Source organism: Quercus robur, chromosome 11 (genome assembly GCF_932294415.1).
Source record: "Quercus robur chromosome 11, dhQueRobu3.1, whole genome shotgun sequence".
Taxonomy (NCBI): domain Eukaryota; kingdom Viridiplantae; phylum Streptophyta; class Magnoliopsida; order Fagales; family Fagaceae; genus Quercus; species Quercus robur.
The window spans coordinates 26,258,796-26,280,242 of record NC_065544.1 but is presented as its reverse complement, the minus strand read 5'-3'; the positions used below and the strand labels follow the sequence as shown (position 1 = coordinate 26,280,242).

Here is a 21,447-nt window from a genome sequence, read left to right as displayed (position 1 = left end):
TTCGAGATCGCATCGTCAAGATCTCGCCTTCGAGATCGTACCATCAAGATTGCATGAGAGAGTAGAGAGAGTGAGCTAGAGATCGCACAACAACCCCAGATGTGCCGGCGAGATCGCACCGGCAAGATCACGCCTTCGAGATCGCATCGTCAAGATCTCGCCTTCGAGATCGTACCATCAAGATCGCGCCGCCAAGATTTTCCCACTGAGATCGCGCCGTCCTCCTCTGGGTCAAATCATCGCCGCTGAGATCGTCCCGTCAAGATCGCGCCTTTGATTTTTGTTTTGATTTTTGAACTGGGTCTGATCGTCGCCGCCGCCCTCTAGATCATCTCGTCCTCCTCTGGGTCATATCATCTCCTCTGGATCTCATCGTCGCCGCCCTCTGGATCAGATTGCCTTGTCTTGATCTCGTCGTCCGCCACTCGCTGATCTGCTTTCTCTCTTTGATCTCTAATTTTGTTGTTGTTGTTGTGGTGGTGGGGTGGTGGTGTTTTGGTGGTTTTTGTATTGTGTGGTGGTGGGTTTTGTGTGGATAGTGGTGGATTTTCTGTGGGTGGTGGTGGATTTTCTGATATAAAATTTGTTTGGAAACTGAGAAAATGACTGGGAAAATGTGAAAAATTTGTAGAAAAATAGCATTTTCAAAATGTTACCAAACACTGAAAATTGTTTTCAGGATTATTTTCCATTGCACACCCAAATGCCCGGATTTAATTTCTTTACGGGAATTCATTTTTCCCTACATTCATTTTATACTCGAAATTCGATTTATATCGAACCAAACACAGCCTTAGAATCAAGTCCCTTTGTCATGATAAATGTCAAGCTAATATTTTATATGAACAAGAATTAATTGAAGTTAAATCCCACGTGTTAAAAATAGATTGAAATCTCAGTAACTACTAACTAGAAAATATTGGTCAAAATTTTTCTCCAAAAAAAAGAGAATATTGGTCAAAATATGGTAATATTCTACATCTATCACATACATGCTTATAAATTTGATTCTAACCGTGTACATTTAGTTAGCTTACATGACTAGGAAACTCAAAAACTATACTCCAGGATGTGACTGTCATCCAGAACTACTAGTGTGCTTTGGATTAGTTCGCTGTTAAAAGTTGACAAAAGTACAATTATACCTAGAGGATGTGAGGAATTAAAAAGCAACACATAAGCAAACAAGTTAAAAGGCTGAAAGAAAAAAACCTAATCCCAACTCAAAAAGAAAGTTGTCATCAATCTTAGACACCAAACCAGTGCCGGCTCAAGGCTTAGGCAACTTAGGCCTAGGTCTAAGGTCCCACAATAAATAAAAATTTTCCCTACTAAAAAAATGCCCCATCTTCCTTAGTAAAAAACCCAAAGTTTTATAAAAATATTACATTTTTTAAATAATTGGTACTTTTTTTTAAGAGTGATGCTAAAGATACTACAAATTTTACTATAGATTTAACTGACATATCACCAATCACATAAAAAAGTAATTCAAACACAAATAAATTAAGTTGTTAAAATTCATCAATTACAGTCATAATCACATTTATTGTGAACATTTTGTAATATTTTTAGGATTTTTCTTTTTCATTTCTAACAAGGCTTTTAAAATAGGAGACTAATAAAAATTTAACTCAATTGAAATCCTAAGATGTTTCAAATAAAATACTACAAATGTGATAAATCATCAATGATGACTAATCTCTTACTAAGCCACACACCAAATAATATCTATCTATCTCTTTCTCTTAAAAAGAATAGATAAAATTAAAATTTTGATTACAACTGTACTTAACTATGCATAATCATATCCAAGTTAAAGTAAATTCCTTTTGATTCAACTATAATATTCAATCTTCTATATGAAATTAACCTTAGTTTAGCTAATATTATTCATCAATTTCTGTATTTACATCAAATTAATCTTAATTTAATTAGTATTATATAATTTTATTTAATAAATGTTTACATATAAAAAGTCTCCATATAAAATTTTTGTCTTAGGCCCCAAATTTTGTTGAGCCAGCCCTGCACCAAACTACATACTAAAGATTTGAGATTTGTTGATCTAAATTGCCATAGCAATTTAGGCACGCTGACCTCCTACAAGACCTGCCAATTCTTGAATCCGGGCCAAGTGCTTCTTTCCCTTACGGTGAGATTCCAAGTCAACTTTAGAACCGCACCTTAGATTGCATATGTAACACCATAACGGAGAATGAGTGTTTTGAACAACTTTCTTTGAATTTTTTTGCAGGCCATGAACATCCCTTTGTTTAATATTACCTTCCTCTTTCAATCCATTGCTGGATGCACATTTCTTTTTTGTCTGTTTAAGATGTTCGTGCTTCTTTGGTGTTGAAGTAGGGAAACCTTTGTTTTTGGCTCTGGTAATTAATTTCAGCTCCTCACAAGTGGCCTTGTGTCTCTTTCCTTGAAGGTGGGAATTTAAAGTTGTCTCACTTTTGGTCGTGACCTGACATATGGCACAAGTCCACTCTTTCTGGACTTCCATGAAATCAGGAATACTCTTTGTTGTATCCCTTTCTTTCATATCTGTTAACATCACTGTGCTTTTCTTAGTCTGAACAAGGGTAGACTCTATTGGAGTATCCTACAAGTGTAGCAAATTAAACAGAAATTAACAATAGTGATTGAGAGTTGTGATAAATATACTTACCTTGGAAAAGACATGCCTTAATAATTTAAATGTGAATAGAAAATAGTTATCTAATTGCAGGAAAACGTACGCCCAACATTACCAATACTTCTATTTCTTTAATTTCAATATATATATATATGATTATGATTCCAACAATTTAGTATACAGTGGAGCATGCTTATGAGCTCATTCACAACTCCAAAAATCATTAACTAATCATGTCCAAATCATGTTTTGACATAGTTTCAAGCATCATAAAACATGGTTTCTATGCATATTCATTCTTCTTTTTTTGAGTGAATGTTTCTATGCATATTCCTAGTTCATAATATTTTTCACCCCTTTTAATAAAGAATTCGAATGTCCACATATTTTACACTGACCTTCCAAGTAAACAGAATGGGTGAACTTACCCTCTCAATTGCAGTGACTTCATTTTTCTCGGTTACTTCAACAGCTTTGATTTCTTCTGGCTCAATATTATGCTCAATGAACTTTGACTGAATTAAGATAAATGAGAAGATAAGCTCATCAGGAAGTTTATGAATTTAAATCGTTTGTTATAATGAAGACACACAAGTAATAATGGTTTTTTTCCCCTGCCTTCAGAATATTCTCATTTCTTAATCAAATTTCAAAGAAATTTTAACTTAAAAATGAACTTGAGTATAAGATACTACTGATGCTATAACACGCTCAAAGCTTTAAGTACAGAAATATCTGTTCATACAATCTTCCTAACCTCCGTTTTGGGTTTGCCTTGCATTCATCTAACCTAAACACTATAGTTTACAAGTATACAAATCTTATCCGCATCAGCATGTATATGTATACCACAAGCACAGGGCCAATTTTCATTGAAATTGACCATGTAATAAAATAAACTAGCCAATCTCAGGAATTACTACCACTAACATACCTCACTAGAAAGAAATTCCTTTGAAGCTTCAGATTCATTCTGTTTCTGGTATCTCTCTGCCTCAGCAGGAAAGTCATCTCTCTTTAGATAAGGCTCCTTCCACTCATTGAACAAGTTGATGACAAATTGTGGTTCCAAGGAGAGACAGGGTTGGACAAGGAGTTCATAGAAATAGAGAGCACCGCTGAAGTGAGGAATCATCAACCGGTACATGATTATTAGCTTCATGGTAGGCCAGAATGGTAGCCTGATATGGACACACAGTGCACCAAAAATTTAAAAAACTATGTAAATAATGTAAAAGATAAGATAATCAACTAGCTCTGGAAGATGAAGCACACTGAAAATTATGTAACATAACATAATTCTCCAATTCTTCATAAAACTACCCATGACCAAGAAGTAGAGGAAAAGAGAGAAGATAACCTACGGTCACATTTTGGTAACTAGAAATGACTGAACTATGAAGATTCTGAAAGTGATCAATTGTTGATTATGAAAATCCAGAACAATTATAATGCTTTACCCATATTAACATTTCAATTTACTATACCATTCGATACATTTCCATAGACTGAAAAGCATAGCTGATTTGGGAAATCTCTTCAGTAATCAAAGTTATAAAACAACTTGGCAGAAAATGCACGAGAGTGAATTTGTCTGAAACCTTTCTCTCATCAACGATCAATCTATGGTTCCCACAAAATTTAAAAACTTTAGATATACAATAAACAGAGATAATACTTAGTAGGAGCAAGGCAATAAGGCAACCAAAAAGAAATATCAGATGGACTGTAAGAAAATTACCATTCAAGAAGCTTCATGAAAGCATGCTCAAAGAGTGAAATCAACGAATAGAGAACCCAATAAGCCACCAACTTCCGAGTGTCAGAATTCGAATTACTCTCCATAGCACAAATGGAAGCGCATCTATCAAGAAAACAATCATCATTATCATCATCACCACCTCCATATATATAATGAAAGGAGGGAAATAAACAACACTAGTCAGAGACAGAGAGAGAGAGAGAGAGAGAGAGAGACTTACAGAGGATACCCCAAAGAGAAGAAAGGCCTGCAAGTACGTGACAAGAAAAAAAGGGATAAATGCGTGAAATTAAACAGAGAAAATCACCTATAATGTATTAATGTGCGTGTAAGAATGTGTATAATAGGATGCGTGTAATAAACAACACCCTCATCATAAAATGAAAACAACAATTCTGAAAGTTCTGAGAGAAATAAGACATGACTCATGAAACCCATTTCAGTTTGAAAAAGAAAAAAAAAGAAAAGAAAAACAGAGATATACCATGCAAATAGGTCAAAGCATTTCAATGCAAATAAGAAATAGCCCACGAAACCCATCTCTAATTAAACTCAACTCTCTGGTGTGGTCTTTTTCTTGAATCTCCAACTCGAAGCAAAAGATGATTGAAATGGTGAGAAGATTGGAAGAACAAAAAGACAAAACGTTACAACGTATTAGCAGGAATATTAATTTGAAAAGTGAAAAAAAGGCCGTGAGAGAGTAAAGTTAGTTTAATCTTCTTGGAATCAGAGATGACCTTTCGGTATCTTCATCGTTACTTAGAGTAAGTTAAATGTCTCGAGATGACGATGCCACTCTTGCATCATGGTGCGTCATTGTCGTATATATACGAGGAAGGAGAACCAATTAAGGTTTTTCCTACTCGCTCGTGTATGCCGACATTGCAGAACTACATCGCATGAGTGACACGTGTGCTTGATAAAGTAGAATTCTCCAACAGTTGGTGAGTATAGATGTTCTCCTCGTACGGAAAGTAGAGATGCACATGCACAAGATGCATGATACACGTGCTATTATGGAATATTGAGAAGCAAATTACGTTTGAAAAGAAGTTTTTCTTTCTTTTTGGGTTAATTGCGTAAATGGTTCTTAAACCATATAATTATTCATTCTGATTAAAGTTGACAAGAGTCTTGTGGTAACTTAATTAATACTTTTTGGTATTTTTAACAAAGATTTTCGTGATTCAAATATTTTATCAAAATAAAAAAATTCTTAAATCTATATATATAATAATAGGTGAAATTGGAAGAAATTCAAGTTAAAATTCCAAATTAAAATTCTAATTTTGTACCATGTGTCTTAAATTATTTATTTTTAAAGAGTTTTATTTCTTAATTTTAGAATCAAATATGAAACCACATCATAAATATTCATATAAGTGAATTATTAAGTACAAAAATCAAATAGTCTAGAATAAATAAATCGTAAAAAAAAAAAAGGGTTTCACAATAATATAAAAAAATGACAATTTACATTTTATACCTAATAATATCCTTACAAATTTTTTTAAAGAGTTAACAAAATATAAAAATGACAATCAATAGTATTTAAATTATATATATATATATATATAAAATATATTATGCATCTTATTATATATTTTTAAATATATCCATGTATATGCATAAGGTTATAAGCTAGTTTTAAGTTAATATGCAATATCTACCATTCCTAATGAAGAAATCGTGAAAGTCTATGCAGTCAACACCCAAAATTACGGTGTACTCTGGATTGTCTTTTTTGTTGAAAGATGAGTATATAAGTGAGACTTTAAAATGCAACACAACCAAATAACTTAAAAAAGAAAAAAAAAAAATTCCCAAACTCACAAAACAAAGTTGTCATCAATCTTAGTCACCAAACTACTAAGATTTGTCAGTTGTTAATCTAAATTGCCAAAGTAATTTAGGCATGCTGACCTTCTACAAAATTTGCCAATTCCCGAATCCGGGCCAAGTGCTTCTTTCCCTTAAGGTGACCATCCAAGTGATCTTTATTGGGGCACCTTAGGTTACATATGTAACACGATAGAGGAGATCGAGTGTCCTGAACAATTTTCTTAGAATTTATTTGCAGGCCATGCACATCCCATTGTTTTATATTAACTTCCTCTTTCAACCCATTGCTGGATGGACATTTCTTTTGTGTCTGTGTCTGTTCATGTTTCTTTGTTGTTGAAGTAGGGAAATTTTTCTTTTTGGCTCTGGTAATTGCTTTCAGCACCTCACAATTTGCCTTGTGTCTCTTTCCTTGAAGGTGGGAATTCAAAGTTGTCTCACTTTGGATTGTGACCTTACATATAGCACAAGCCCACTCTTTCTGAACTTTAGTGAAATCAGGTGTACTCTTTGAGGTTACATTCATATCTGTAAGTGTCTCTATGCTTTTCCCAGTCTGAACAAGGGTGGACTCTATGGGAGTAACCTAAAAGTGCAGCAAATTAAACAGAAATTAACAATAGTGATTGATAGTTGTGATACATACATTTACTAGGAAAAGACCTGCCTTAATGATTTAAATGTGATAAGGAAAATAGGTATCTAACTGCAATATAATGTACGATCAACACTACCAATACTTTTATTTCTTTAATTCCAATATATATATATATATATATATTCCACACGCTTATGAGTTCATTTATTACAACTCCAAATTCATTAACCAATCATGTCCAAATCATGTTTTGACATAGTCTCAAGCAACACGGTTTCTATGCATATTCCCTTCTTCTTCTTTTGTTTTGTTTTGTTTTTTGTTTTTGTTTTTTATTTTTTTTCTCCTTTATGAGTGAATGTTTCTATCCATATTCGAAATTCATAAACCTTTTCACCCCTCAAGAAATGCCCACATATTGTATTATGACCTTCCAAGTAAATAGAAAAGGAGAACTTACCCTCTCAATTGCAACAACTTCATTTTTTTCTGTTACTCCAACATCTTCATTTTCTTCTGTTACTTCAACATCTTCGTTTTCTTCTGTTACTTCAACATCTTTGTCTTCCTTCTGCTCAACATTGTCCTCTATGGACTTTGACTGAATTAAGAATCATTTAAGATAAATGAGAAGATAAGCTCATCAGGAAGTTTATGAGTTAAATAATTAATTATAATGAAGAAACAAGTACTAATGGTTTTTCTTTCTTGCCTTCTGAATAACATCTCAACGGCCTAATTAAATTTCAAAGAAATTTGAACTTAAAATAAGCTTGATTATAAGATACTACAGATGCTATCACACTCAAACATTAAGAATAGATATGTATGTTTGTACAATCTTCCTAACCATATTCGAATTTCATAAACCTTTTCACCCCTCAAGAAATGCCCACATATTGTATTATGACCTTCCAAGTAAATAGAAAAGGAGAACTTACCCCCTTAATTGCAGCAACTTCATTATTTTTTTCTGTTACTTCAACATCTTCATTTTCTTCTGTTACTTCAACATCTTCGTTTTCTTTTGTTACTTCAACATCTTTGTCTTCTTTCTGACCAACATTGTTCTCTATGGACTTTGACTGAATTAAGAATCATTTAAAATAAATGAGAAGATAAGCTCATCAGGAACTTTATGAGTTAAATAATTTATTATAGTGAAGAAACAACTACTAATGGTTTTCTTTCTCGCCTTTAGAATAACATCCCAATGGCCCAATTAAATTTCGAAGAAATTTGAATTTAAAAATAAGCTTGATTATAAGATACTACAGATGCTATCACACTCAAACATTAAGCACAGATATATATGTTTGTACAATCTTCCTAACCATATTCGAAATTCAGAAACCTTTTCACCCGTCAAGAAATGCCCACATATTGTATTATGACCTTCCAAGTAAATAGAAAAGGAGAACTTACCCTCTCAATTGCAGCAACTTCATTTTTTTCTGTTACTTCAACATCTTCGTTTTCTTCTGTTACTTCAACATCTTCATTTTCTTCTGTTACTTCAACATCTTTGTCTTCTTTCTGACCGACATTGTTCTCTATGGACTTTGACTGAATTAAGAATCATTTAAAATAAATGAGAAGATAAGCTCATCAGGAAGTTTATGAGTTAAATAATTTATTATAATGAAGAAACAACTACTAATGGTTTTTCTTTCCCGCCTTTAGAATAACATCTCAATGGCTCAATTAAATTTCGAAGAAATTTGAACTTAAAAATAAGCTTGATTATAAGATACTACAGATGCTATCACACTAAACATTAAGCACAGATATATATGTTTGTACAATCTTCCTAACCATATTCAAAATTCATAAACCTTTTCACCCCTCAAGAAATGCCCACATATATTATGACCTTCCAAGTAAATAGAAAAGGAGAACTTACCCTCTCAATTGTAGCAACTTCATTTTTTTCTGTTACTTCAACATCTTCATTTTCTTCTGTTACTTCAACATCTTTGTTTTCTTCTGTTACTTCAAAATGCAACACAACCAAATAACTTAAAAAAAAAAAAAAAAATCCCAAACTCACGAAACAAAGTTGTCATCAATCTTAGTCACCAAACTACTAAGATTTGTCAGCTTTTAATCTAAATTGCCAAAGTAATTTAGGCATGCTGACCTTCTACAAAATCTGCTAATTCCTGAATCCGGGCCAAGTGCTTCTTTTCGTTAAGGTGAGCATCCAAGTTATCTTTACTGGGGCACCATACGTTACATATGTAACATAATAGCGGAGATCGAGTGCCCTGAACAATTTTCGTAGAATTAATTTGCAGGCCATGCACATCCCATTGTTTTATATTAACTTCCTCTTTCAATCCATTACTGGATGCACATTTCTTTTGTCTTTGTATGTTCATGTTTCTTTGGTGTTGAAGTAGGGAAATTTTTCTTTGGACTTCAGTGAAATCAGGTGTACTCTTTGAGGTTACATTCATATCTGTAAGTGTCTCTGTGGTTTTCCCAGTCTGAACAAGGGTGGACTCTATGGGAGTAACCTAAAAGTGCAGCAAATTAAACAGAAATTAACAATAGTGATTGATAGTTGTGATACATACATTTACCGAGGAAAAGGCCTGCCTTAATGATTTATATGTGAACAGAAAATAGGTATCTAATTGCAATATAATGTACAATCAACACTACCAATACTTTTATTTCTTTAATTCCAATATATATATATTCCACACGCTTATGAGTTCATTTATTACAACTCCAAATTCATTAACCAATCATGTCCAAATCATGTTTTGACATAGTCTCAAGCAACATGGTTTCTATGCATATTCCCTTCTTCTTTTGTTTTGTTTTGTTTTTTGGTTTTTTTTTTTTTTTTTTTTTTCTCCTTTACGAGTGAATGTTTCTATCCATATTCGAAATTCATAAACCTTTTCACCCCTCAAGAAATGCCCAAATATTGTATTATGACCTTCCAAGTAAATAGAAAAGGAGAACTTACCCTCTCAATTGCAGCAACTTCATTTTTTTCTGTTAATTCAACATCTTCATTTTCTTCTGTTACTTCAACATCTTTGTCTTCTTTCTGCCCGACATTGTTCTCTATGGACTTTGACTGAATTAAGAATCATTTAAGATAAATGAGAAGATAAGCTCATAAGGAAGTTTATGAGTTAATTAATTTATTATAATGAAGAAACAAGTACTAGTGGTTTTTGCTATAAAAAAAAAAAAAAAAAAGTACTAGTGGTTTTTCTTTCCCGCCTTCAGAATAACATCTCAATAGCCTAATTAAATTTCAAAGAAATTTGAACTTAAAAATAAGCTTGATTATAAGATACTACAGATAGATGCTATCACACTCAAACATTAATCACAGATATATATGTTTGTACAATCTTCCTAACCTCAGTTGTGGGTTCGCCTTACATTCATACCTAAACCCTATAGTTTACATGTATTTGAACCTTATCCGCACATATATGTAGACACAAAACGATTCCTCAAGTACAGGGTAATTCTCATTCAAACTGATCCAGTGATAAATCTTCTAATCAGAGATTAACTAGCCATGCAATCTCAGCCCCACTTACCAGCCTAATTACTACCCCTGACATACCTCATCACTAGAAATAAGTTCCTCTGAAGCTTCAGATTCATTCTGTTTCTGGTATCTCTCAGCTGCCTCAGTAGGAAAGCCATCTCTCTTTAGACAAGGCTCCTTCCACTCATTGAACAAGTTGATGACAATTTGTGGTACCAAGGAGAGACAGGGTTGGACAAGGAGTTCATAGAAATAGAGAGCATTGCCGAAGTGAGGAATCATCAACCAGTACATGATCATTAGCTTCATGTGAGGCCAGAATGGTAGCCTGATATGGACACAGAAAGAGCTACTAAAAGTTAGAAAAACCAAGTAAATAATGCAAAATTTGAATGATGATGAAGAACATTGAAAATTATGAAACATGATTCTCCAATTCTTCATAAAATGACTGAACTATGAGGATTCTGAAAGCAGTTGTCAATTGCTGATTGTGAAAATCCAGAACGAACAAAATGCTTTACTTATATTCACTTTTCAATTTAGTATACCATTCAATACAATTTCAGGGACTGAAATGCATAACTGATTTGGGAAATCAATGAAGAACGTAAACAAAGTTAAAAAAACTTGTCAAAAAATGCACAAGTGAATTTTTCTGAAACCTTACTATAATCAACGATCAATCTATATATGGTTCCCACAAAATTTAAAAGCTTTAGATATATATACAATAAACAAATGGATACTTATAGGGGCAAGGCAATAAGGCAACCAAACAGAAACATATAATGGAGGCTAACAAAATTACCACTCAAGAAGCTTCATGAAAGCATGCTCGAAGAGTGAAATCAACGAATAGAAAACCCAATAAGCGATCAACTTCCGAGTGTCCGAATTCGAGTTACTCTCAATAGCACAAATCGAAGCACATCTATTGAGAATACAATCATCATTATCATCATCACCACCCCTTCCACCTATATATATATATATATAACAAAAGGAGTGAAAGAAACTACACATGTAAGAGAGAGATACTTACAAAGGATACCCCAAAGAGAAGAGAGGCCTGCAAGTACGTGACAAGAGAAGAAGAAAGTATAAACATGTGAAATTAAACAGAGAAAATCACCTACAGTGTATTCACGTGTGTGTAATAAAAATGTGTAAAATAGGGTGTGTGTGTAAACCCTAATCATAAATTAGAGAACAATAATTCTGAGTATTTTGAGAGAAATAAGACATAACCCATGAAAGCCATTTCAGTTTGAAAAAAAGAAAAAGAAAGCAGAGATATACCATGCAAATAGGTGATCAAAGCATTTCAATGCAAAGAAGAGATAGCCCACGAAACCCATCTCTAAACACAACACTCTGGTGTGGTCTTTCTCTTGAGTCTCCAGCAACTCGAAGCAAAAGATGATTGAAGTGGTGAGAAGAATGGGAAAAAGAAAAGACAAAACGTTACAACTTAGAAACAGGAATGTAAAAAAAAAAAGGCAGTGAAAGAGTAAAGTCCGCTTATTCTTCTTGGAAGCAGAGATGACCTTTCGGTATCTTTCTCATTACGTAAAGTAAGTTTGATGCCATGAGATGACGATGCTCTTCTTTCATCGTAGTCATATACATGAGAAAGGAAAACCAATTATGATTTTTGCTACTCGCCCGTGTAGGCCATTGCAGAACAAAATAGGTTTGAATGATGACACGTGTGCTGGATAAAGTAATTGTAGAGAGGAAGTTATGATGCACATGCACATCAGCACAAGTCGATCCATGTGCTAATTAAAAGGGGTTTTGATTCTTTTCAATTCTCTACTATGGAATATGGAGAAACAAATTACCATTGAAAAGAAGTGTTTGTTTCTTTTGCCTTTTTAATTCAAACCACTGTAACACTATAAAAAAGAAAAAAGAAAAAAAATGTTATATTCATAACATTTTCAAACTTTCACAATAAATTATAAGTAGCGTTGTTACAAATTGTTATTAGTAGGAAAAAAATAATTTTTATGTTAGATTAATACTTATGATTTATTATAAAAATATTGTGGAAATGTATGTTGTGGACTAAACGAGAAAAAGTCATCAATTTTACTACTCAAAACACGAAAATAAAGAGGAATCAAGAGTAAGGAGATGGTAATTCTTCCCCATACATAAAGACAAAGACCCATCATCACAAGCCAAAGCAGTAGTGGTTCAATACTGTCATGCGCCTAACCCAATGAATGAATTAGGCACACGACAACGGTCCACATTTCACCTTACAAATATGCAAGGCCTTCTTACATACTAATAATTATTCTTAAAAAAAATGATATCAAATAAATCCAAAGCTAACCTTCAACCATTCAATTTCCAAAAGATCCCCAAGTTTAATGGAAGCAAAAATCCAATCCCCATGTGTGTAAAGTACTAGACAACAAAAATATACTAATTATTACAAGTCCAATTTTATCCCAAATTTCTAAGCTCCTCTCAAGCGCACAAAACCTGTTATCTTCATAATCTGAAATGTGTAAATCTCTGCCTCCTCTCTTTGGAATCGTTAGAAGTCACTAATGAGTATAATGGTGGCTGAGTTTTTAACCTAGTGTATATATATTAGTATTACTAACCCAATATCAAAATTACTAATTAAGTTGCCCTTAAAAAATATCGATCTTTTTTTTTTTTTTTTGGTTGCCTTTCATGACTATTATTATTAGTTTTGGAACCAGTTATTACAATTTGCAAATACATTTTAAGGTCTTAGGCAATAAATTTGAGAGGGTATTTTTTAAATATTTATATATCTATTAAATATTTTTTAATATACTTTCTATATTATATTTTTGTTTTGGTTTAAAAACAATTCTTCTTATTTTTTGAGATGACTAATTGCTAATTAGATTTTTGTATTTAAGTTTTATTAACATATCTTTTATAAGTTGTTAGGAAAATTGATTATTAGTGATTATATATTCAGCATACTTATAACAATTTATTTTTTGGTGAAACAGTTTACAATTTCAATTGGGTTGGATTTATATTGGCTCAATATTATGGGGGTCTTCAAGACAGGAAGGAAAAAAAAAAAAAAAAAAAGAAGAGTAAGACCCAACTAAATTTTTTTCTTTTTGAAAAATTCAATTACATCATTACAATTTCAGGGGTCTTTTGTTTTGTTCATGTAATGTTAGCCTTGGGACCCTTTATAAATTTTGGAATAGATGGGGCCCTAGGATTACACCTAAGTGGCCGAAGCCTAGAGTCGGCCCTAAGCTAAAGAGTTTGCTTCTCTGATGACATGATTTACCAACCAACATGAATCAGAACACTATAAATTAATAATGTTTGCAATAATTTTTGCAATTGCCCAATGGGGAAGAGAAAGAGAGCATGCTATAGGTTTAATTACGTTTAAAAGATCTCTCAAAATAAAATTGGTAATACCCTCTTCAATCAAAATTTTCATTGCAAAAAGATTTGTCTTGCCTTTTTCCCATAAAAAAAATCACCAGGATCTGAAGAAGTAGACCGTATATAAGAAGAGGTCAAACTTATTGCGACATACGGCTGAAAGAGTTACATAAGAGCTATGAATCTGAATTGTGATACATAAAATTTGGGCCATGGACATATAGTACATGAGCTTATTGAACTCCCAAAAGATTTGCAGAATAGTGTCCTTTTCTTTTTTATTCAAAAATGGGAAGGTAGTACATTCATATAATAGTATTATCTCACAAACCTAAGTTTATGTACATGGTAGGATGTCATGTATCTTTTTTATTTATGGGATGAGAATCAAGCCAAATGGGATGTCTCTTGTACTTGAATCCCACGACAGATATTAGATAAGAATGCTCGAGATATATATATAAAATTTAGGGCAATATTTATTATACATAGTGCGTTTTACACTCACGATTCAAATACACTAAAACTGTAATTTAAAGTCATGTTTTTAGTATATTTTTGCAAAATATGTAAATCACATTATGCGTAATAGATTTTTCTCCATAACTTATGTGATTCAATTTTGCTAACTGTACCTGTGACTCAAGATTCAACCCATAATGGACAGCCTTGTAGTTAACTTGGTTGTCCAAGTGTTTCTAACTTGATATACTGCCCTTTTTGAAGTTTCCAAAAGAAGTTGCTGTTGAAAAATAGCGAAAGTTCAAATTTACCAAAATTGATTGTGAAAATATTTTAGATTTGAGAAAGATCTCCAAATTAATAATAGGAACGAAGAAAATTAATCTAAATGAAAAATAGACGCAAAACACCAAAAATTATGTGGTTCAGCAATAGCCTACATTCATGGGTAGCGACGAATAACTTTCACTATATCAAATTTGGGATAATATAAATTGGTGTAAAAGCACTCTCACAAACTCAAATCCCAAATATACCCAAATAGCTCTTTCTCATAAATAAAAAACCAAAGAATCAGAGGTTCACTAATACCAAATACGTATACCAAATATCAAATGTGAATTGCGCACAACCCAAAGAGAGAGCTACAAATCAAATCCAAAAGTTACAACAAACCAAGAGAGAACAAATCACCAAACCACAGAACCAAAACCAAGCGGCAACAAACCTTTCTCACTATTCCAAATTGCAACCAACAAATATCAAATAATCAAATGAAGAGAGAGTTTCTATTTCTCACACATAATCTCTAATTTTTTGTAATAGCTCTATACTTATATGACAAGTTGTGATTGATGAATATAAATTGAAATACGAAAAGTGAACTGAGGAATTTTTATTAGACCAACAAAACCAAGTGTCATATAAGTTGTAAGAGCATTAGCATTTGAGGGGTGTAAAACACCCAAATAGCTATTTTAGCAACAGACACACTAAAAAAGAGTTTTACCTAGGCATGTAAATCTAAAAACTTTTAGCAACTATGAACAGTAAGTATCTATATTTAGACATTATTGTTCATGATTCGCAAACTTAAAAAAAAAAAAAATATATATATATATATATTTTCTCTCTCACTTTAATTGGACAATTTATATTATTTTAATGAGTTATATGGAAATATAAAGAATGAGATATATAGAGTATATTGTTAAATGAGTTGGTAAAATAAATAAAATAGAATTTTAGTTATAAATTAGATGTTTTTATAAAAATCCGGATGTGCATGCTACGCCACCAAGTGTTACTGTTTAAGGCACAGATATTAGCTCCACCAAATGAATGAAATCTTTTGCAGCAGTGCCATTCGGGCTAGCAGCCGCTTGTACTGTGTGTTTGAGAGCTTGGGCCTTATCTCTCATCTTCTTCCCATTTTCATGTCCCAAAATGAGTTCCAAGCTCTTGAGCAATCCACTCTTAGTGAGAATTCCACCCTCAACTTTGACACCAATTCCCCATACTTCCTCTACCATTCTTCCAGTCATGTGATGATCACCAAAGAACGGCCTGCAGATCAGTGGCACACCATATGCAACACTCTCCGACACAGAGTTGCTACCACAGTGAGTCATAAACACAGCTATTGAAGAATGAGCTAGAACTTTTACCTGCGGTGTCCATGGCACTATTTTCCCTTGCATTCCAGTTCTCTCAACAAACCCTTTGGGCAAGAGGCTCTTTATCTTGTCCTTGAGAGACCACAGAAATGGAATTCCACTCTCTTCCAGTGCCTCAGCCAATGCTATTAACTCATTTTGAGGTGGTGAAGCCACAGTTCCAAAGCTTACATACGCAACCGACCTTTCCTTCTGCTCATCTAACCAAGATATGCACCCTGTTAAATCCGAACCTGACTGTGATGGCAGCGATAGTGTGGAAAGACCCACATTAAGCACATTTCGAAACTTCGTTTTGAAATCACGATTGAGAAGAGGTGGGTTTAGTTCTTCATAAAAGTTCAGCACTACAGCACTAGCTCGTGGTAACACCAACCCAACTTGACTCAGCATGTGTGAGAAAGTTGACTTTTCCAACTTCTCCGATAGCACCTCCTCAGGTAAGTCCGAAACACGCATTTGAGACAATCCTGGAATGAATTCCAAGGTTGCATCTTTAACTTTATTACTGGCAAAACGTTGGCGTATAAGGTCAGTATAAACATGAGCCGAAAGAGAGCAAGGGAAAGGCAACCAAATTGGGATCCATGGAACATGCAAATCCTCAGCAACCTCCAAAGCAAATGTCAAGAATGCATCGGAGATCAAGCAAGAGATTTTCTTACCAGTCTCTGCCACGGCCACTTCTAAGCCCCTTTTGAAGTTCTGTGGCGAGACCTTAATGAAAAGTTCCACAGCCTCAATAGGGTTTGGGGAAAGAACATGACCAGCGGGAACTCCATCGGCCACATCATAGTCTTTTATGTTGGGCAAGAACTCGTCTGGTTTTGCTGTGGAGAAGATTGAATGGTTGGAATTTTGTGTGTTTAAGAATGAGAAGTGAACGTTTGGAGTAGCTTTTGATAATTTGTGAACCAGAGTCAAGAGAGACAAGGCATGGCTGCCGAATGAGAATGCCAACACAGCCACATGTTTATGAGTAGAGCTTTTGGTCATCGACATGGTGTTGGGTTAGACAGTTGAATCAAGAAGAGAGAGAGAGAGAGAGAGATGTTACTATGTATGGGACAGGACGGGATATTTGCTCTACTCCTCAGTCTTATCTTTTATAGGAAAGAAGCTCAAAATTAGTAGTTGTCCTATACAAACATCGTGACCAACTAGTGTGATGTTACATGTTGTCAGATACTTAGAGTCTGGGGGAAGTTCCTCCATCCAAACTAGCAAAGGATTACAAAAAGATCTACGGGCTAGAGAATGAGCACCCGGTTGCCCGAACGCTTAACATGAAGGAAAGAAATACAACTAAAAGAAAGAGAAAGAGCATGGATATCTTTAAGAAGGTGACCCCAGCAAGAAGAGAGAAGAGATTTTTCCTTGATAGCTTTTATGACCCCTTCCGAGTCTCCTTTCACCACAACTCTCTCAAAACCAAGCTCTTTGGCAAGCAAGAGAGCTCTTCTCGCTGCCATCACTTCCACTGTCTCCACCAAAGTAGGCAGGGGAATACTTTGTGACATGGCAGCCAAGACCAGTCCAGCATGGTCACGGATTATCACGCCAAGACCAGCTGAGGAATGGGTTGAGAAAATAGCACCGTCGAAGTTAATTTTCACCAAACCAGGGGGTGGCGGTTTCCAGCGGACCGCGCGGGCAGTTCTTGGGATTTTTGCATGGGTTGGCCGAATATGGTGGAATTCCTGCACCAAGGCACGGGCCTGCTCTGAGATTTTATCAAGGGGCATGCAGACACTATTGAAGAATGCTCTGTTTCTAGTCATCCAAATCAGGGATATAGTGTTTGCGAACTCTTCCACACACGTATGATCCTGAAGTGCTAAGGACATAAGGTTTGCAAAGCTGGAGAGAGAGGCAGAGAGCTCTTTAAGCTTTGCAAACTTAGGGAGCCACACAGTGTCAAGTTTCTTACAGGACCACAGAGCATGGACTACTGTCTCGGGATCCAGGTTACAGTTGGGGCAGGTGTCTACTTGCAGCATCTTTCTATGGGTCAAATTCACCTTAGTGGGGAGCAAGTCCATGGAGGCACGCCAGAGGAGGGAACGGATTCTGTTTGGAACGTGGAGGTTCCAAATTTTTTTCCAAGTGCTATTGCAGACCACTTGGGCAAGGGCACCTGTAGGATTTTGAGACTCCCAGTCACGAGCAAGCTTGTACCCCGATTTAACCGAGTAGACTCCGTTACGAGACCAAGGCCAGAACAACCAGTCCGGAGAGTCCATAAAACTCAACGGGATAGCTTTAATAACTCTGGCCTCAGCTGGGGAGAAAATAGCATCAATCAAATCAGTTTTCCAGCAGTGCAAATCGTGGTCAATTAAGGATGCCACACATAATTCAGGGTCATGGGTTCCAGGAGGAGAGGAGACTTTACCCGAGCCTCCGTTAGGCAGCCATTGGTCTGCGAAAACCATAATATTCCAACCATTACCAACCCTCCACTTAGCACCCCTACTGATGATGTCCCGACCCCTAAGAATGCTTTTCCAAGCAAAAGAGCCCAAGTTATTTTTTGCCTCAAATATGGAACCCTGGGGGAAGTATTTTGACTTGAAAAATCTGTAGAACAATGTGTCTTGGTTAGTGAGTAGCCGCCACACTTGCTTGGCTAGAAGAGCATCATTGAACTTCTGAAACTCCCTAAAACCCATTCCCCCATTCTGTTTAGGGAGACACAAAGTATGCCACTTCACCCAATGCACTTTTCTTCGGTTACCACGCTGCCCCCACCAGAATTTGCGAACCATGACCTCAATTTCGTGGCAAAGTGTCGAAGGTAATTTGAAACAGCTCATGGCAAAGGATGGGAGTGCTTGGATAACCGCTTTTATGAGAACCTCTCTCCTAGCCTGAGAGAGGAGTTTTTCCTTCCAACCCATCAACTTCGACCAAACTCTTTCCTTGATGAAGGCAAAGCTAGCCCTCTTGCCTCGCCCCACAAAAGAAGGGAGGCCAAGATATTTCTCGTATTGCTTTACCTCCGGAACCCCAAGGAAGTTGATAATGTCTTCCTGAGTACTCGCTGGGGTTGCTTTGCTGAAAAAGAGGGTCGTTTTCTCGCGATTTAGCTTTTGCCCCGAGGCTGCCTCGTACTCTGAGAGGATGGACTTGATGTGGATGCACTCCTGAATTGAAGCCCTGCAAAATATGAGGCTATCGTCTGCAAAAAACAGGTGTGTTAATCGCGGACCATTTCTACACATAGATATGCCACAGATAAGACCAGCCTGGGCTGCATTCTCAATCAAGGCATGAAGGCCCTCAGAGCAAAGAAGGAACAAATAGGGGGAGATTGGGTCACCCTGTCTGATACCCCTGGACGGGGTGATTTTTCCAGAAGGTTCCCCATTGATCAAGAGAGAGTATGAGACTGTTGTGATGCACATCATCATCAAGTTAACCCAATTCACATGAAAGCCCATTTTTAACATTAATGTTTTCAGAAAAGACCATTCTACCCTGTCATAAGCTTTGCTCATATCCAGTTTAAGTACCAAAAAACCAGATTTTCCAGATTGATGCTTCATATAATGGAGAGTTTCATATGCCATCAAAATATTATCAGAAATGAGTTTTCCTGCTTGGAACGCACTTTGATTTTCAAATATTATATCAAGTAGTAACCCCTGGAGTCTATTAGCTAAGACCTTCGAGACCAATTTATAAACCACATTACATAAGCTAATAGGCCTAAATTTAGAGATGCATTCCGGGCTCTTAACTTTAGGGATGAGGGTTATAAATGTGTGATTGATATCAGCAGGCATAGAGCAATTATTAAGACAGTTTAGAACAGCAGAGGTAACATCATCACCAACAACAGACCAGTAAGATTGGAAGAAAATAGGAGGCATACCATCCGGGCCAGGGGCCGAGAGCGGTTCCATATCTTTTAGGGCTGCATCCACCTCCTCTCTTGTGAAGACCCTAACAAGGTCTTTGTTCATGTCCGCTGAGATCACTGGTTGGATAGAGTTAAAAATTGGGTGGTTTTCCTTCGGACTACAAGAGGTGAAGAGATGTCGATAGAAAGCACTAGCTATCTCTTGGAGTTGGTCCTCAGCTGTACACCAAATACCCTGGTTATTTTTAAGCCCTTGGATGCGGTTTCTCTTGTATCTTTGGGAGGCCTTGCTATGAAAGAAACGGGTGTTGCTATCCCCCGATTGAAGGTACAAGGAACGAGCTCGCTGAATCCACATCATGCTTTCCTTGTCGAGGAGCTCATTGATAACCAACTTAATGTTTCGGACCTGATTATAAGAGCCGCCCCTTGCAGCAGCCTCCTCAGCAAGGGCAAGCGATTTTGATGCCTCTGTAAGCTGCCTTTTGATACTCCCAAAGGCAGACCGGCTCCATTCAACCAGCTTCACTCTACACAAGTTAATTTTTGAAGCAACAAGGTTCAAATCACACATAGGGGATGGTAAACCCCATGCAGCATTTACTGTGTTCCTACACCCAACATCCTTCAACCACATGCTTTCGAAGCGGAAAGGTTTATTTTTGCAATGCACTATCCCTTCAGGTTTGATGATAATAGGGTTATGGTCAGAGGCATTGGAGTGTAAGTGTTGAACCCGGGTGGCTAGGAAAATTTCCAGCCATGTAGGGGTGGCGAAGGCCCGATCTAGTCTCTCCAAGATCATTGCCTCACCCCTTTTTCCTCTCCAAGTAAATTTCTTTCCCGTGAAACCAAGGTCAATGAAACCAAGTTCATCAACCACATCCCGAAACGCTTCCAACTCCACTTCCCTACGTTGAGCCCCGCCGAGTTTCTCATGAGCTCTAAAGATCTCATTGAAATCCCCTGCACAAACCCAGGGGAGGTGGAACTTATTATTTAGATTACGTAAGAGATGCCATGTTTCCACCTTTCTTCTTGATTCCGGAAAACCATAGATGCCAGTAAACCTCCATGCATCCACCTGACCATCATTGACTATTGCATCAATAAAATTAAGGGAGGAACCAACTATTTTAATACTAACAGAATTTTTCCAAAAAAGAGCCAAACCTCCAGCTCTAGAAATTCTGTCCACTATCCATTTCTCATCAAAATTAAGGTCATCACACACTTTGTCTAGCCTTTCTTTGTCTGCCCAAGTTTCGGCTAGGAACAGGACAGAGGGGCCTTGTGCTCGCACTAGATTAGCAAGCTCATGAATCGTACAGTGGTTCCCAAGCCCCCGCACATTCCAACATAGGCAACTCATTGATCTCGGCGGGGCTGGGAACCAGCCTCCACCGATGGGTAAATGTTTTCTTTCTGGTCTAACGTAACCATGGCTCTACGTTTAGAAGGTTTTGAGTCGCAGTGAGGGAGGTGAGCCACTCTTTTTCCCAGTGCAACGTTGAGGTCCTCAGACTCCTCAATAGAACCCACTTGTCTCATGATCCTAGTCCATTTAGTAGAAGAAGTGGACGTTGGCTTAGGCAAGGTTGGGCTTAAGTTTGTAATGTTGGCTAATGGGCTACTAATAACAGGGGAAGGGGTGGCACTTG

General features: G+C 36.1%; 2 protein-coding genes across 9 annotated transcripts in view; both read right to left on the bottom strand.

Annotated features, from left to right (window-relative positions):
• Window positions 1-1,919: 1,919 nt before the first annotated feature.
• Window positions 1,920-11,950, bottom strand: LOC126707604 (WEB family protein At4g27595, chloroplastic-like). Of its 8 annotated transcripts, none has more exons than XM_050407335.1 (14): window positions 11,678-11,945; window positions 11,421-11,447; window positions 11,187-11,309; window positions 10,451-10,703; window positions 9,833-9,946; window positions 8,993-9,371; window positions 8,756-8,838; window positions 8,278-8,418; window positions 7,794-7,937; window positions 7,313-7,453; window positions 6,336-6,840; window positions 4,630-4,656; window positions 4,389-4,511; window positions 3,682-3,828 (listed from the first exon to the last, which is right to left on the bottom strand). In XM_050407335.1, exons 1-13 carry the CDS (start codon window positions 11,734-11,736, stop codon window positions 4,429-4,431), a joined length of 2,079 nt encoding a protein of 692 aa, XP_050263292.1. In that variant the 5' UTR covers window positions 11,737-11,945; the 3' UTR covers window positions 3,682-3,828; window positions 4,389-4,428. The 8 variants fall into 8 exon arrangements, with proteins under 8 accessions (XP_050263297.1, XP_050263292.1, XP_050263291.1 ...); XM_050407334.1 differs by having other exon boundaries at window positions 8,756-8,844; window positions 11,678-11,944; XM_050407337.1 differs by lacking the exon at window positions 7,794-7,937 and having other exon boundaries at window positions 8,756-8,844; window positions 11,678-11,948.
• A 3,590-nt stretch (window positions 11,951-15,540) lies between these two features.
• LOC126707606 (anthocyanidin 3-O-glucosyltransferase 7-like) overlaps window positions 15,541-21,447 on the bottom strand; it is a 30,235-nt gene continuing 24,328 nt past the window's right edge. Inside the window, exon 2 of the mRNA XM_050407342.1 lies at window positions 15,541-16,154. Coding sequence (XP_050263299.1) covers window positions 15,556-16,154 — 599 coding nt within the window. The 3' untranslated portion in view covers window positions 15,541-15,555. The remainder of the gene's footprint in view (window positions 16,155-21,447) is intronic.